This window comes from Fukomys damarensis, unplaced genomic scaffold (genome assembly GCF_012274545.1).
Source record: "Fukomys damarensis isolate Sample0158 unplaced genomic scaffold, DMR_v1.0_HiC HiC_scaffold_27, whole genome shotgun sequence".
Classification (NCBI taxonomy): domain Eukaryota; kingdom Metazoa; phylum Chordata; class Mammalia; order Rodentia; family Bathyergidae; genus Fukomys; species Fukomys damarensis.
In genome coordinates this window covers 30,053,787-30,070,661 of record NW_022900939.1, presented here as the reverse complement: position 1 = coordinate 30,070,661, position 16,875 = coordinate 30,053,787, and the positions used below count along the sequence as shown (strand labels likewise).

The window sequence follows — 16,875 nt, the reverse complement described above, 5'->3', positions numbered from 1 at the left end:
TTTTTTTTTTTTTTTTTGGCTTCCTTGCTTTTAAAGAAATAGCTTCTCCACATTGCAAAAGCAAAACCACATAGAACATCACAGCACGTTTACTTTGGATGGACAAGGAAATATATGATATGAATAATAAAATGTTAATGGTAGAATCTACATGCTGGATACTGGTCGAATTCTTTGTGGACACTAGAACATTTTCATTCCAAAATATCTGAAGCAAATACAGTTGGCAACAAATACATTTCAAACTCAAGCACTTGCCTGACACCCCGGCCCCATGCTCAGATGTTCTGAAGTCGATGTGCAGGATTCTTCTGGTTTTATATTTTTTTCTACACATCTATTTATCTATAAACTGTATAGAAGTTTTTCAAAAAGTTCATAAACAATTTCCACCCTTTTGCAACTTATTCCTTTCCACCCCACTGTAAATTCCGAGATTTATCCTGGTAACAAATACATACTGGTGAATTCTTTGTCCATTGCAGTCAGAGTGAAGATGTCTGTTAACTCATTCTCACATCAGGGGGGCCTCAGGCCCACTTCCTACCCCTAACCCCCTTGGCATACCTCTCCCTGCCCCAGCTCGCTGAACTTTCTATCAGTCGGAAAAAGCAGGTCCTTCTCAGGCACTTTCCAAATGAATGTCTTAAAAGGAACTTTCCAGAAGATGAGAGAAACAAATTAAAAGTCTCTCCGTAGAAATTAAAAGTCTCTTTTTGCAGAGAAGAAGGGAAATGAAAGGAGGCTTCATAATAATGGGTTCAAAGGGGATTTCATGACTACATCATGGGCTGTGGCCTCACAAGTTTGAAAAGCGTGAAAAGGAGCTGGGAATAAAGAGTAAAAAGGAGCTCAGTGGTAGAGTGCTTTTCCCAGCACATGCAAGACCCTGAGTTCCATTCCTACTACTGAGAAAAAAGTAAAAAAGAAGCCCAGGAGAAATAAAATTTTGTTTATTGATGTAATAGATTTCAGCGTGCATGTTCCTCCAGGACAGAGTGCACCCATGTTCAATCAGAACACCGAGTGACCTATGCTCTATGGAATATGCTTATGTCCTCAGAAAACTTCATAGGTAGACTCTGGATGGTTTTTATACATGACTAAATACTGTACAATTGCTTTTAACATTCACTATTTCACTTAACGCCTAAAACAATTGTCCATCCACTATTATTCCTATTCTGCAGATGAAGCTTCTGACACTGAGAGAGACTAAGGAACTTTCTCAGGGTCACAAAGCAAACAAGCTCCAAAGCTGTGAGGCTACAGAGGCCGGGAAAGTAGAAACAATACTGGCACCAGTGGGAGTCCTGTAGTGCAGGACTTCAGCTAACTGTGATGACAAGGACCATGGGGCACACAGAACCTGTGAAGATAGACCCAAAGGGGTGACATATGGGAAAATCACACTGATGCAGAAGAAATAGAATGAAAAAGTAGTACAATGAAGTCACGTTTTGGTAACCTTGGCTACTGTCACTATAGTTTCCAGAAACTGTTTTCTACACATTCAGAGAGGATGTTGGCTTCCATCTGTGGTTTCCTGGGCTGATCCCAGCACCAGGCAGGTGTCTGTCAGCCCAGGAAGCTCTGTGATGAGATGGGTCCATCCATAGCACAGAGTGGGGAAGGTGGTTTATAAAGAAAAGGTCATAAATTACAGAGGCCACTGCAAATGGTGTCGCAGCACTACTCACCGATCCTGGAGAGCCGGAATCTTGGAAGGACACTGGAGGTATTGCTTAAACCGGAGCTCAAAGGCTTGTCCTATGGAGCCAATGACATCTTGGGCCAGCCCATCGCAGCATTCCAGAATGTGACAGGCTGGGAGAGAAGGGGACACAGACCCATTAAAGACAGATGCTAGAGCTTCCTTGGAGAGAGGGGCAGATGACCAAGAGGAACATCCCTCCTTCATAGTATGTCCCAGCAAATGTCCCTTGGCTTCACCCTGGGGACAACCCACAGCTATGATGCTGGTATGCATTTCTTACGAGCCTACTGCCTGTGAAATAATGATTTCTACCTCTAATTTTTTTCCAATTTAAAACTGACAGTCCTTCAATATCTTTACAGCCCACAAATCACTAATTCTGATTTGGATAGGAAAACAGTGTTCAAGAGATCTCACCAAGACAAAGAGCCAAATCCTGCACAAACCAGGTCCCTTGAAGGCCACCCAATGTGGCCCCCGGAAGCATTAAGAACAGAAGCCTTTTAACATGAATGTAAGGACATTAAGTCACAAGTGTGACCATCCCAGGAATGGGCCTCCTCCATCTACATAAACGTGAGACTGAATTTTCATTTAACCCATGAGAAAAAGCAGATCAAAGTCAGAGGTGTCTACAGGTCAGAATGAGAGCACTCAGACACAGGGAAGGACTTGGCATGGTCCTTAATTGCTCAGGGCAAGCACCAGCCATTACACAATCCTGGAATAATGCGTGGCAGACAAAAGAAAGCCAAATTTGAGAAGGAAGAGAGGGCCTCCCAGCCTCTCTTCCAAGGAAGGGGTACTTCTCTGGAGTCCTATAAATTATGTCTTCCCTCAAGGAACACATCCATTGCAAAAGAGTCACAGCTCCTCCACCTGTCCCACCTGAGGGGCTTTTGGCCTGTTGTGTAAGCAACATCTTAAACATAATGATGGAGAGTGTTGTTTGACCAGACCAGACCAAAATGCCACTCATGCCAAATACCCCACTATCAAACTGAAACTTTAGGGTAACAGACAGACCCCAGAATTAGGACAGCGTTTCCAGGAAACAGGACATTCTAGTCTACTTGAGCTAAAATAATAAGGAAGGTCCTCTACTTTAGCCCTTACCTGAAATAAAGTAACCAGCTGTCACAATCAGGGTCTTTTTTTTCTATCATTATTTTTCCTTGTTCCCACCTTACAAGACCCACTGTTCTGCCATTGTCCAGTAGGAGCTTTTATCTGTTTTATAGAATGAGGCTGCCCTGATTCATGAATCAAAATAAAAGCCAATTTTCACTATGCACTAAACTAAAATCCAAGTGGATTAAAGATCTAAATATTATAAGAGAAACTGTAAACTTGCTGGAAGATAAGTTAGGCGGAGCTCTTGGAGATATTGACATAGGCAAAGACTTCATGAACTAATCCTCAATAGCATGCGAACTAGCAGAAAGAATCAACAACTGGGATCTCATCTTATTAAAAAGCTTCTGCACTGCAAGAGAAACCATCAACAGAGCTAAGAGACAACCTACAATGTGAGAAACAAATTTTACCAGCTGTTTCTCTGACAAAGGTCTACTATCCTGAATATATTAAGAACTAAAAAAAAAATCAGACCCACCAAATTTATAAACCCAATTCAAAAATGGGCAACTGAAATGAACAGATATTTCTCAAAGAAGTAAAAGGAGCAAATAAACATAAGAAAAAATTTCAACATCACTGGTCATTCTAGAGATGCAGATGAAAACAACACTGAGATTCCACCTCACTCCAGAGAGAATGGCTGCTATTAAGAAATCAACCAGTAACAAATCCTGGCAGGGCTGTGGGGAGAAAGGAACCCTTCTCCATTGTTGGTGGGAGTTCAGACTGGTGCAATCACTGTGGAAATCAATATGGAGATACCTGAAACACTTAGGATTAGAAGTCCCATTTGACCCAGCAGTTCCTCTGCTGGGTGTCTTCCCAAAAGAATTAAAAGAATCATACCACCGTGACTTTTTTTTTTATAAAATGGGATACTACTTAGCCTCAAAGAACAAGAAACTAAAGAGATTTATAGCTAAGTGGATGCATATTGAGGTCAGACTCTTTAGTGAAATTAATGGGACATGCATGTGTAAATACCAAATAGTTTCTCAGGTGTGATAAACTAAAAGTGTAAATAAGAATCAAAATGCATAATTGATACTGTGTAACAGGAGAAATGTCTAAAGGTGTAGGGGAAGTGGGAGGGGGAGGGGAAAGCTAAGAAGGGAAAAGAAAAAATGGAAACAAAATTTCTGTAAACAGGGAAGGGTGGAGGAGATGAAGAGAGGGCAGAGGAATGGGGGGAAAAAAAGAGCCAAGATCTGTCATGTAAAGGTACAAGATCCCAATGTTGACTGTAACAGTATTGTATACCTAAAATGCAGCAATAAAGGAAAAAGGAAAAAATGAAAGCCAGTGCGATTGATGACTAAGTTTGTTGTGACAACTTGTCACAAGCTTAATGTGGTCTTGTTACTGGGTAGGATAAAGGAATTTTCCTGGGAGAAAGGGACTGATGTGGATCACACTCCATTTTTCTCTTACCACTAGTCACAACAGCGAGACATGGAATTGGGCTGTCCCTGCAGAAACCAGCAATTTTCAGGAAGGGGACAGAGACTCTCCCTCCTCTACCCAGGGAAGAGACTCTCACCAAGGCACAGCCTTCTCAATGTCCCAACCCAGTCAGGGACCGTGAGCTCACGCAGGAGGCGGTCACCCAGGCCCCGGAGCCTTGGGCTTCCTCTCACCCACACTGCAGATGGGCCCAAGGAGAAGTATTTCCTGGGAAGAGCGTGTGTGAGAACCTTGTTGATTCAGCAGTCCTGTTTTAGGATACAGCAACTGTATATTAGCAACAGCTAGGAGATTTATTTAAATAGGTACAAGTGTCCTGGCTCTGTTTTATCATGGATCATTGATATTATTTTATCATAGATACGATTATTTATTAAGTGTTGCTTGCCTGGATAATTGGATAGCTGAAGTCACTCTCTAGAGTTGGCCCAAGTTTACCCCAATTAGCTGGCTTGGTCCTTGATATTAGTAAGGGGGTCTGATGGCCACACCAAGGGCTACTTTCTCCTTGAAAAGGTAAATGCAGAGGCCTTCCATTTGCGGAAGAATGGTGGTTATCAATAGAGGAGAAGGTAGGGCCCGGCTGTGCCCCCGTCCATCAAGTAAGTGACAGTTCATCTGTTTCTCCAAATGCATGCAGGAGCCAGTGGCTACAGCTGTCCTTTGGTGCTCAAGGCTGCCCCTGGCCATCCGATCACTCAACCGACTGTGGGCCAACTGAGAATCTGTAGTTCCTGGTGTGCTGCTTGTTCGCTTGAGCGTGTTCTCAACACCCTGCCTGAGGTACCTCCTTTGTTGGTCAGATGGGCAAATTGCGTCACTGCAGCAAACAACCCTTTCATTCTTGCTCAGGCATCTCTGCCCTCTTCCAGCCTGCTCTGAACTTCCTGTCCTGGGTCTTAACACGGGGCCTCTCTGACAACCTGGGGAGGAAAGAGCCAGCAGGGCCTCACCCCAAGACTGCACGCTCTGTTCATCCTGTGTTGTTTCCTGCACAGAAATGTCACTTGGGCCTTGCAAGCAGGCACTGTCTGCTGAGTTTGAGGGGCCACACAGTGGCCCCCTCTTGTTTTTGACTTTGCTTTCGGTGGTTTGTTTCCTATTGTTAACTGTGGCATAAAAATATTAGATGAAAACTGGGGCGAAGAGGGAGATGGGAGGGTGGAGAGGGGAGGTAAAAAGGATTACATGCCACATGTATATGTACCAGTTCCCCAGATGCATGCAGTTATTTTATATATAGCAAACATATACAAGTAAAAAATATAGAAAAATGAAAACCAGAAAAAAGGAAAGTGTCAAGAACAATGAGCTAAGTGTGTTTGAAGTGAGGAGAAATATTTTGAGGGGGATTCATGGCAATGTGTCTTCTACGGTAATAAAATTGTAGATTTTAAACATTCCAAAAAATTCATAAGTTTTAAACTTGCATTGTTCTGAGAATGAACGATACCTCACTCGGCAGATCAGTGATGTCCAAGAGCTTGTGCTCAGGTAACCCTGACTCTACTTAATGAAAGCCCTGAGGCACAGGAGTAGTTATGCTGACTGGTCATAGGAGCCAAAGAGAAGCCTGCAGGTGTTAAGTGAAGACATGAAAGTTCCTGACTTAAGGAAGGTCCAGAGTAAGAACCAGTTTGCAACCTGCAAAGTCTGAAATTGTGAAGAATGAAAAGGAAACTCATGCTGGGTTTGCTGTCGCACCTCACACCGTGGAAGTCACAGCCACAGAGCATGCTAAGTGCTGAGTTAAGGTGGAAAGGGCACCAAATGATAGGCTGGATATCACCCTGGGGTTTCAGCATCCACCAGGGGTCTCGGGGCCTGTCTCCCATGGGTAAGGGAGTACAATCCCTACCTTATAATTAGTATAATCCCTAACTTACGGTTTCTCTCTGGGAGGTTTAGTTCAGCTAAAATGAGTTAGTAGTTTGTATAACTCCATTGGTCTGTTTTTGGGGTTTTTTTGCCTGTTTTTGAGCCCTGAGCCACAAAAATCCTTGCCCAGACCAATGTCATAAAATATTGCCCATGTGTTTTCCCCCACTAGTTTTCTTCTAAAAGTTTCATTGTTTATGGGTCTTGCAATCAGATCTTTAATCTATTATGAGTTGATGTTTGCAGATGATGGGAGGACAGGATCTCCCTGTATCCTTCTGCATATGACTATACACTTCTTCCAGCCCCAGTTAAAAAAGAGATTGTCCTCTCCCATGTGAATTCTTAGCATCTTTGTGGGAAATTAGTTGGCTGTGAATGCGTGGATTTATCCTGGGCTCTATTCTGTTCTATTGGTCTAAGTATCTGTTTTTATGCCAAAATAATGCTTTTTTTGATCACTCTAGCTTTGTAGTATATTTTGAAGTCAAGTTGTATGATACCTCTAGCTTTGTTGTTGGAGGTTATTTTGCTTATTTGCTCTTTTGTGGTTCCATACATATTTTAGGATTTTTTTTCTTTTCCTGTGAACAGTATTAGTGGTATTTTGACAGGGATTTCATTGAATCTGGAGACTGAATTTAAAAACTTGATCTCATAGAAGTACAGGGTAGAATGGTGGTTACCAGAGCCTGAGAAAAAAAGGAGAGAAGAGAGAAAGGGAAGTGTTGGTCCAAGGATATGTGATGACAGTTAGGAAGAATCAATTTCAGAGGATTCTGTGTATAGCAAGGAGACTACAGTATTCTTAAAAATGTGAGGAGAGTATCATGTGTTCTCACCATAAAAATTATAATGCTGTGAGGCGATGCACTGTTAGACTTAACCATTCCACAGTGAAAATATATACTGCCCCTCTGAATCCATTGGTTCTGAACTAACCCCGCCCAGGACAGCAAAGTCCATGATGTTCAAGCTCCTTATGTGAAAAGATGAGTATTTGCACAGAACATCCTCTGGCATACTTCAAACCTAGATTACTAGTAATACCTAGTTATACTGTATATACTATGTAAACACTTATTTATTGCAGTTTTTATCTGTATCATCTTTATCATTGTGGTTTTTTTTATTGTTGAGTTTTTTCAAATATATTTGATCTGCAGTTGGTTCAATCTGAGGATCTAGCACCTGTGGACCTAGAGGGCCAAATGTGCTTCAAAGCATACTGTTGTAGATGACAAAACCACACAGGGTTACCTGTCAATTAAAAAAATGTAAGAACTACTTAACTGGATTCAGCATGACAAGCTGGTGGCAGAATGCCCATGCTCCACACCCTACAGTTACACTGAACCTACTCTTCCCCACACCTTCTGAGGCAGGGCCTGAGAAGGTTGGTGTAAGAAGGTTCCAGGCTCAGGGTCAGACAAATGCAAAGACCCTGGGACAGGAGCTTGCAAGGCCTATTCAAGGAACTTCTGGAAGTTGGGGTAGCTGGAGGGCTGGGGAGCAGGAAAGTGTGAGGAATGACACAGAAGTGAGTTCACAGAAGGTCTCATGGGCATGGAAAGGATGTGACATTGTACTTGAGCTGAGCAGAGGAGGGGCGCAATTGCACCATTTTCAAAGGATCCACCCAGCAGTCATGTGCAGAAAAGGCCTTCAAGGTGAATAGGGCACTGGGAGAGTTATGTGTGGGTGAGGAGGCCTGGTGGGGGCAGTGGGATGTGAGGAGAACTGCGCAGCCCTCAGTCTCTGACAGAGGCAGGAAGCTGGGAAGGGTCAAGGGACAAGACAGCAGGTGCTCTTTGATGGTTGTTTTTCCCCACAAAACTCACAGCTGCAGGGGAAGCTCCAAAGAGAGTGCCCAAGGCTGCCCCAAGTGGGACAAGATTCAGCAGATTGGGCATTAAGGAAAGGAGCCCTGAAGGCCCAGGAGATGGGTGCGAAGCATCGAGAGAGCAGGCCTTCCCTGCCCTGTCTAGTGGTGGCAACCCTATGGCACGCGTTCCACAGCAGGTGCACAGAGCCCTCGCTGTTGACGCATGAGCCAAGTCGCCGCAGCAGCCAAGTGTCAGATAACAGTTGGTTTTTTCTAAACTAAAACCTCTGTATTTAGGTTTCATTGCAGGGTTGGCACTTTGCAATAAATAAGTGCGTTTTGCATTGCAATTTGGGCACTGAGTCTCTGAAAGGTTTGCCGTCACTGTCCATCTGTGGGAGGGGGCCAGGGTGTAGAGCTGCTAACACAGCTTAAAGAATTGGGCCAGGTTGTTTTTAATGTTTTACATGACAATCTAAACACCTTTGTTCAGTAACTGCAAATAAATATTCAAGACCCTGGCTTCAACTTGTGCCTGCCTGGAAAACCTGCAGCTGGCCAGATCACAGAGCACTGGGACACAGAAAATGGGGAATATTTAATCTTTACTTTAAAAAAATAATTAACAAATCATTGCATTCATCAATTATACAGAGAAGGCTTTGCTTCCAAGAGAAATAAAAGTTACAGGTGTTGCTGTGTTATTTTCTACTCTTGAGTTCTTAGTATCTCAGGCCTTTCCCAGAAAGTCACCTCTTAGGGCCTAAGGCTGTCTAGGACCAAAGGAACCAGATTCCTCTGTTGGAACAGCCATCTGTCATAAAGAGTCCCAAACAAGCAGAGCTAGTTTTGGCAGCATTTCCTGTTTGTGGGGCTCCCATTCATGCCCATTCATCAGATCCTCCATTGTTCAGAAGACCTCAAAAAGAGAGCGTGGGATATCCTAGGAGCAGAGCGTGGGATATCTTAGGAGCTGGTCAGGCTAAATGCATCTGGTTCCCTCCTAAGGACTGTATATAACTTGCATGCCTCAGTCTAGGGAGTACCAGGGAGGACCCCCTATTTTGACTACAAGGTATATAAATCCCATGGCATCTGTTTAATTTGAACCTCATTTTGTAGTTGCTTTTGTCAGCCAAACAGCACTTAGACCTGTCTCGTACATGTATAAGTTTGCAGGGCATAGAAGTCACTGGGCAGTAATGAGAATTCCCGAGAGGCATTTATCCAAAGAAATTGAAATCAATATGTTGAGGAAATGCCTGCATTTGCATGCTTATCACAGCATCAACCACAATAGCCAAGAGATGGAATCAACCTAACTGTCCGCCAACAGACAAATGGAGAAAGAAAATGTTGTATGGATACATGTAATAGAAGAGTGTGCATTGCAAGAAGAATGCAGTCTTGTCATTTGTGGCAACACAGATGCACCTGGAAGACACAATGTTAAATAAATTAAACCAGGCATGGAAAGACTAGTACTGCATATTCTCACTCATTTGTGAAATCAGGAAAAGCTTATTTCACAGAGTAGAATATTGGCTGCCATAGGCTGGGGCAAAGTGAGCAGGGGAGGATGAGGGGAGATTGATCAACAGGCACAGAATTAGTGAGGGGGAATAAGTTCTGGCATTCAATTACCAACTAGAGTGACTACAGTCAATAATGATCACATATTTCAAAAAACTGTAAAAGAGAACTTCAGATATTCCCACCACAAAGAAATGTTAAATGTTTTAGAGGACAGAAATGTTAATTACTCTAATTTGATCATTATGCATTGTAAACAGGTATCAAAACAGCACTTCATGCCTCATAAACATACACAATGATACGTCAATTAAAATTAAATAAAAAATTTTAAATTTAATTTAATTTTTCCAAAAAATGGCATATTAGTATTCAGCAAAGCCTCCTGTGATGGGAGTTTCATCTCTGCAAACATCACCAGCAGTGTATAGGCCTCCTATTGGTTCTGCTTTTTAACTCTAATTCATCAACCTCCTGAAACTGCCCTCGTGTGCGACCCTCACCTCCCTGAGAACCGGGCGATGGTTCCATAGCACTTAATGAGTGGGGTGAAAGGCACTCCCTTCCCACCGGAAGTGTGGGTTCTTGGTACTAGACAGATGTAGATTCCCATTAGAAATTCTTCTAGAGGAGACACACCCACATGCAAACAGTACCAGTATTCAGAAGCAAAGACAGGCAGTGTGACCTACTGCGATAGGACTTGGCCAGAAGACTTCCTGGGACCGCAGTGGGTCCTGACCCTGACCACCTCGAGGAGCTGTGCTCACAGCCTGAGGAACCACAATTCCCGAGCCTGCTAGAGCCTCAGATCCGTGGGCCTCTGTATGACAGCTTAGAGACTGGAGAATGCCAATAAGAACCTTCGCATCCAGAAGGTCTCACTAATTTGTCTGCCAGTGGTAAAGGCCATCCATACTAAGTAACCTTCTTCATCTTGGCCAAGGGGAACAGGAAGGAGAGAAGCAACTGTGAGAATCCCTTCCACTGGCCCTCCTGGGAAATAAGGCTGGTGGACATGGGTGAGGTAGCGGCAGCTGTCTCACTGCCTTTCAGAGCCTGGGCCTCTGCACTGTGGATAACAATGGCTGAAGTTCCTTGACACTCTCCTCAGAGCCTGAGCATGGTTCCCCTCACATGAACCTCAGCAGGCTGTGAAGGCTTTAAACAATAAAGTGGCTTTCAGAGCACCAGAGGATTCAAGTTTGGTCTCATGGAGCTCAGAGCGACCATGTAGGAAGCTCTCCCTCTGAAGGGACTCCATGGAGTACAGAAGGACCTGCTGACACTGCCTTCTAGTGACTCCAGCCAAGTAGCAGGTGTGGAAATGGAGCCAACTTGAACCCCCTAGACCAGTCCAGACACCAGCCAAAGACTACTTGTGATCTCAGGTAAAAGCAAACGGCAGATGAACTGGCTAAATGAGTCCTAAATGCCTGACCCATAGTCTATCATAAAATAATACACTAGTTGTTGGTAATCCACTAAGCAAGGGATAGTTTGTTACAGGCAATAAAACTGAAAGAGTGAACCTCTCTCACTCGGTATCTTACCTACAGGCCTGTCTTAGCTCAGATTGCCACAACAGAATACCATTCATTGCCTGAGCGATTTCATCAATTGACAATTATTTCTCACAGTTTCAGAGGCTGTAGTCCAGTGTCAGGGTGCCAGCAGATTTTATGTCTTGCAAAGGCTTTAGTCCTGGACTGCAGATGCCTCCCCCTGCTGTGTCCCCATGTAGTAGAAAGAGAGCTTTCTGCAGCTTCTTCTATGGGGCTCTAAGCTCCTTCATGAGCTCCCCACTTGTGGCCTAATCACCTCCCAAAGGCTGCACCTTCTAATACCACCACCACACTGAGGTATTGGATTTCAGCATGAATTTTAGTGGGGCACAAATATGCAGACCTTCACAGAGCTGTTGTACTAGCTGGTAGTTACCCAACGCACAAAGAATAGTGCTTCATGCTCAGTCTGGCCCAGAGCATTGCAGGCAAAACTTAGGAGAGATGCATGCAGGAGCACTGGGCACATGGAACAGACCTCCAATCCCTGGGACTCTGGAGTGAGAGAGTAGGGGAGTATGGGGCTCAATCCTGTGAAACAAAATAGAAGCTATAGCCATGCATGACCCCAAGCCAATGCCTGGAGGCCAAACCCTTTCAAGGCACAAGCCTAAACCCTATTTCCCAGCACTGGGTGCATACTGGAATCACCCCAAGAGCTCTTTAAAAGAATCATTATCTGAGCCTCAGTCTCAGAAGCCTGAGCAGTGAAGTTTTTTTTTTATAAAGCTCCCTTTGGTATCTCTCAAACGTGGCTCATTTTGAGAACCACTGACTTAAGAGTAATTAAAGGTTCACCAAAAGGGGAGAAGGCCTAGGATCACTTGACATTAATTTGAAACAAACTGAAATAGAAAAAGAGCTTCAATGGCTGCTAAGCCCAGGCTGAAACTGGGAATCCAGGGCCTGAGCAGATATAACTTGCCACCTCTCCTTCCCTACCACCTGCCCTGACTTGGTGCACCCCAAGAAGAGTTAAAGGAATTGGCGTCTATTAAGGTTTGTGTTATGTCTTTCCCCCAAAAGATATGTTTTAATGTTAACCCCAGGACCTCAGAATGTGACTGCATTTGGAAATAGGCTAATTGTGGTTATAAATAGCTAAGATGAGATCATTCTGGAGTAGGGTGGTCCCTGACCCAATGTGACCAACATCCTGATAAAAAGATGCTCATGTGAAGTCACAAATACACAGGAAAAATGCCATGCCATGACAAAAGATTATAGAACCGCATCTGTAAGTCACATAGTGCTAAAGTCACCAGCAACTCCAAGAAGCCAAGAGCAGACAAGGAGAGATCTTCTATGGGTCTCAGGCTACTACTGCGAACTCCAGTTTATAGAACTGTGAGGCAATACATTTGGTTTTTTTAGGACTCTCTGCTTGTAGTATTTTGTCCCGGAAATATTGAAAAACTGGTCATAAAGACACTGGAATCTTCCACTTTTGGTCTCATGAAGGCAAGGGTGGCTGTATAGGAAGTTGTAGTGCCCTGAGGACGGGAGGGGGGGCGGGTGGTCCCATAGAGAGTCCTGGGACTCCATGGAGTGGAGAACAGCCTGCTGATACTGCTTTTCAATCAACCCTGGAGAGCACCAACATGGAAGAGAAGCCAACTTGGATGCTCTAGTCCAGCGTCTAAATTGGCAAGTGAGCTTTTGTTCAGCTGGTCCCAAGGACAGTCCTGACTGTGATAGTCTGTGCCCCTGCTCACCCAAGGTGAATACTGGCTCTCCGTAGTCATTTCATGAAAGCTGCCTTCCATTTAAGAAGTGGTGGGCTGAAGCTTCTGTCAGCAAGGCATCTCTGGGATCAGATTTTCAACCTGATCCTTTACCATCCAAGTATGGTAAAGACCTTAGGAGGAAAATAACTTACATGCACTTACATGGGAATGCAAATTTTACAACCAGGTTGGGGGGCAATGTGCAAGGGCATTGCCATCTTGACTATCCAATCCAGTAGTTCTGAAAATGCCTCTTTAGGACAAGTCACAAAACACGATTTGTAAGGATGAGAAAGGAGTTTTCAGGAGTCTCTGCTGAGCAGGTCGCTGCAGAGCCACAATGAGAATCAATTCATCTGCCTGTATGGGTTGTCTTGAAAATACATCCAAGATACACTGTTGGGGGAAGGTGGCAAAACAGAATGCTAGGATATCATTAGTACTGTAATTTAAAAAGGAGGAAATATGTGTGTGTGGATTTTTAAATTATGCAAGCAAACTGGAAAATCAGCAGTTGGTGGATGGGGTGGGAGCTGGAAGGGGTGGAAGAGCCAGCTGGTAGTGGAAATGCTGCTCAGAATTGTTCTCAGTTCCACTGGTGCTTTTCGCCAGTGGGGTTCGATGGCAGCGGTGGTCATTACCATCCAGCAGACTTTGGTTCTGTACCCCCACCCTGTCCATCCAGCCTATGTCTGAGGCCCTACGAGAGGCTCAGCAGAGCACAAACAGACAGCACACTAAGCTTTAATGCTGGGATCCAGAACTCAGCAGGGCAATGTGAGGTGGCTTAGGTAGTTTGGTTAGCCCTGGGTACACACACACCAGGAGCTGAAGCCAGGCAGGAAGATGGGCAGGTATAGAGCCTTCCGGGTAGAAACGAGGCTACTGAGAGCATGGATAGGAGCTGGCAATGTGTAAGTCGAGTGTAACAAATTGTCGCCATCTGGTTACAGGTCTGGGCTCAATACCCAGCGACATCCAGAATCTCCTACCACTGTCAGGCAATGTGCGTGCCTTGAAAACCCTAATTATTCTTCACGATATGACAAGTGCTCACTTGGGTGAAGGGAGCTGAGATAACAAGGAACATCTGGTCCACAGTATTAAACCTGGTCATACACGAATGAGCAATTATATGGGTCAAGCTTTGCTTACCTCTGCGATTAACGGGGTCCTTGGCGACATAGGCAACATAGTCGGTTGTGTCCTGTTTAAGAAAAATGAGACATCTGAATCACTCCTCACAGTGAGAGGCAGCACCACAGAGGTACAGCACACAAACCACAAGCTGAGAAGGATGAATCCATCACGTGGAGCCAAAAGCTGCCTACAAAACAGCCCACTACAGTAGCTTCCCAAACTGTGACGTGGGCACTCAGGGGCCTTGGGGGGTACATTTTGCTTCAGCATGCCTGGGCCAGGGGAGGTTGTGGACTTCCAACCAGTCCCCCTGGTGCTGATGCTGCCAACCCATGGCCACACCGAGAGCAGCAAGGATGACCTGTTCTCTACATGTTGCCTCTCCCGGGGATCTTTAAAATCATTGATGCCTGATTCCCATGGCTCTAATTTTATTGGTTTGGATGTGAGCCACGGATGTCAGGATTTTTTAAAAGCTCCTAGTAATACTAATGTAAACCAAAGTTGAGAACCACTGCTACCTGCACTATCTGCATGAAGGGCCCTCAAAATTTAAGTTAGGGTCAAAATCCTCTACAGAGCTTATTAAGACAGATTGCCAGACCACACCCCAGAACTTCCTATCCAGTGGGTCTGGACTGCAACTCCAAAGTGGGTTTCTGACAGCTGCTGCTGGGCTTGGGAATAATGTTTCAAGAAGCACTGGTCTACAAGAAAAACAAAGTGGATATTCAAAGGCTGGTTGCAAATATTTCCTTGCAAATGGATAAGAAAAGATGGCTCTCTTCTTCTTGGACATAAACAATGACTTTAACTTCTTAAGATTATAAGTAGCTCATGGCTATCGTTCCAGCATCTTGGGAGTCTGAGGTGGAATAATTGCAAATTCAAGCTCATACTGAATGACTTAGTGATTTCGGGTGACCCTGTATCAAAACAGAACAAAAAATTAAGGGCTAGGGATATAGCTCATTGCCAGAGCCCTGAGTTCAGTCCCTAGTACAGTGGCTATAAGAGTTTCTTGATCTGCCTTTTCATTGACCCAGTGCATAGTGGAAAATAAGATGACAAAGTTATACTAAGGTAGCCATGATCATGCTAATTTCTAAACAATCAGAAAAGCTAATCATTTTCTCAATCCTTGAGAGCCAGAAAAACTTTTCTGCTGGGTTGACATTTGCAACATTCAAAAACAATCTCAGTGGGGTAACTGATAACACCTAACCATGTCTCAGCTACCCCCAAATATATTATTGTCTCACAGGCCTTCAAGCAGATGCAGTGGCTTCAAAGTGAATGGATAGCTCCCCTGCCAGCAGCACCCAGAGTGTTCTCTGTGGAGACCTCCCTGCATTGTTTAATGTCTGTGAGCAGAGGCCACAGGACCTTCCCTCTCAACAGTGCTCTCAAAAATGCTGCAAGAAGAGAGGGTGGGGAGTGTCTCGCTTGTGGAGCACCCTGAGCAGGCCACCCCCAGGTCTGCAGGGGAGGAGGAGAGCTCTTCCAGCATGGTTACCCCAGGCCATTCCCCAAGGTGAGGTTCATCTAAGCAGCTTCCTTTCCTGCTCACTGTTGTTGTGTCAAAGTGAGTAGGGGAGGGAGAAGAAGGCAGTGAAACCGCAAAACGGAATTGCGGACATTTCCATCCAGGAGGATCTGGTAAGGATCTGAAGTTACTGCCAAAAATACAGAGAGTACATTTAACGGTAGCCTCTTCCTGGCTTCATGAGATGTGGGTTAGAAGGGTCTTTGGGAGCCTTCTATGAGCATCCTAGAGAGTACCAGGGTTTCTTAAACTGAGAACCAAGGAAGACTAGGGTGTATTCTCCAGTGTTTGAGATGCCAGCATAATTTGTTGTTCTGCTGAATGCTTTCCTTTCCATGGTGATCTTAAACAATTAATATGAGAATATCCAGGATCATTTAGATGGCCACAGTATCACCATGTTCTGCACACAACTTCAGCACCAAACTTTACAGTTGAGCTTGCATCATTATAGGTGCTAGGTTTTTTAAAAACTAGAAAGAAAAGAACAGAGTTCAGATGCCTTTGCTCTATTTTAAGCAAATTGCTGTGAGATTTGTACATAATGATGCACAAGTGAAGTTTTTCTTGAATAGTAGAAATCAGTGGAAGAATTAAGTTATCAGGTGCCAGGAAAGGCTGAACTCGAAGGGTTTGCACCCGGGAGGCCAGTCCAGTGGCACACAGGGAGCAGAGATTCAGGGTAAGCCAACTTCGCCCACAGTGAGTTCATGTCACTTTAAATGTTATGGGATTCACAGTGTTTCTCTGTATCTAATATCTAAATTTGGTTAGGTTTTAGGGTCTAATAAAAAGTATAAACACAAAGAGTCAATTTGTCAATTTTGTACACGTTAAAGTAACAAATTAATTTGAGTCAGCACTACTGGTATATACAGAATTTTAAAAAATCCTACTCTAATTTGAGAAACACCTCACAGTTGGGGAAGGAAGACCAGGGACAAGACATGTTCCTGAGATGGCCAATCGCCAGGTCGAGATATGCGGTTCCCAGGCCGTTCTTGAGCCTTCTCCAGCACAGGAGGGGAGTGCATAGGACTGAAAACACCGCTCCTGACGTTGCCCAGCTACAAGGTGAATGCACTAAATTCAAAATAGGTTCAGAAATGTCTGTTATTATTTCTTCATCCCCTGCTCTCACTTCCCAATTCCGTCTGTGCTTGATCTTGTTTGATCATTCCATTAGTGGTCTTTCTTTTTTTCTGTTTGTTTTTGTTCATGTTTTGTGCTACTGGGGATTACAACCAGGGCCTTTGCACTGAGCCACATTAGCAATTACCCTGTTGTTTTGGTTTTTCTTTTCACTTTTTTTTTTTTTTTTTTTTAAGTTTCTTTATAAA

At 44.1% G+C, this 16,875-nt stretch overlaps 1 protein-coding gene across 1 annotated transcript in view; it reads right to left on the bottom strand.

The window, feature by feature from the left end:
• The window catches only part of Shc3 (SHC adaptor protein 3), a 153,850-nt gene that overhangs the window by 45,647 nt on the left and 91,328 nt on the right, over window positions 1-16,875 (bottom strand). The window contains exons 6-7 of the mRNA XM_010607587.2: window positions 14,005-14,056; window positions 1,701-1,827 (exon numbers count right to left, since the gene is read on the bottom strand). Of these exons, the coding sequence (XP_010605889.1) occupies window positions 1,701-1,827; window positions 14,005-14,056 (179 nt within the window). The remainder of the gene's footprint in view (window positions 1-1,700; window positions 1,828-14,004; window positions 14,057-16,875) is intronic.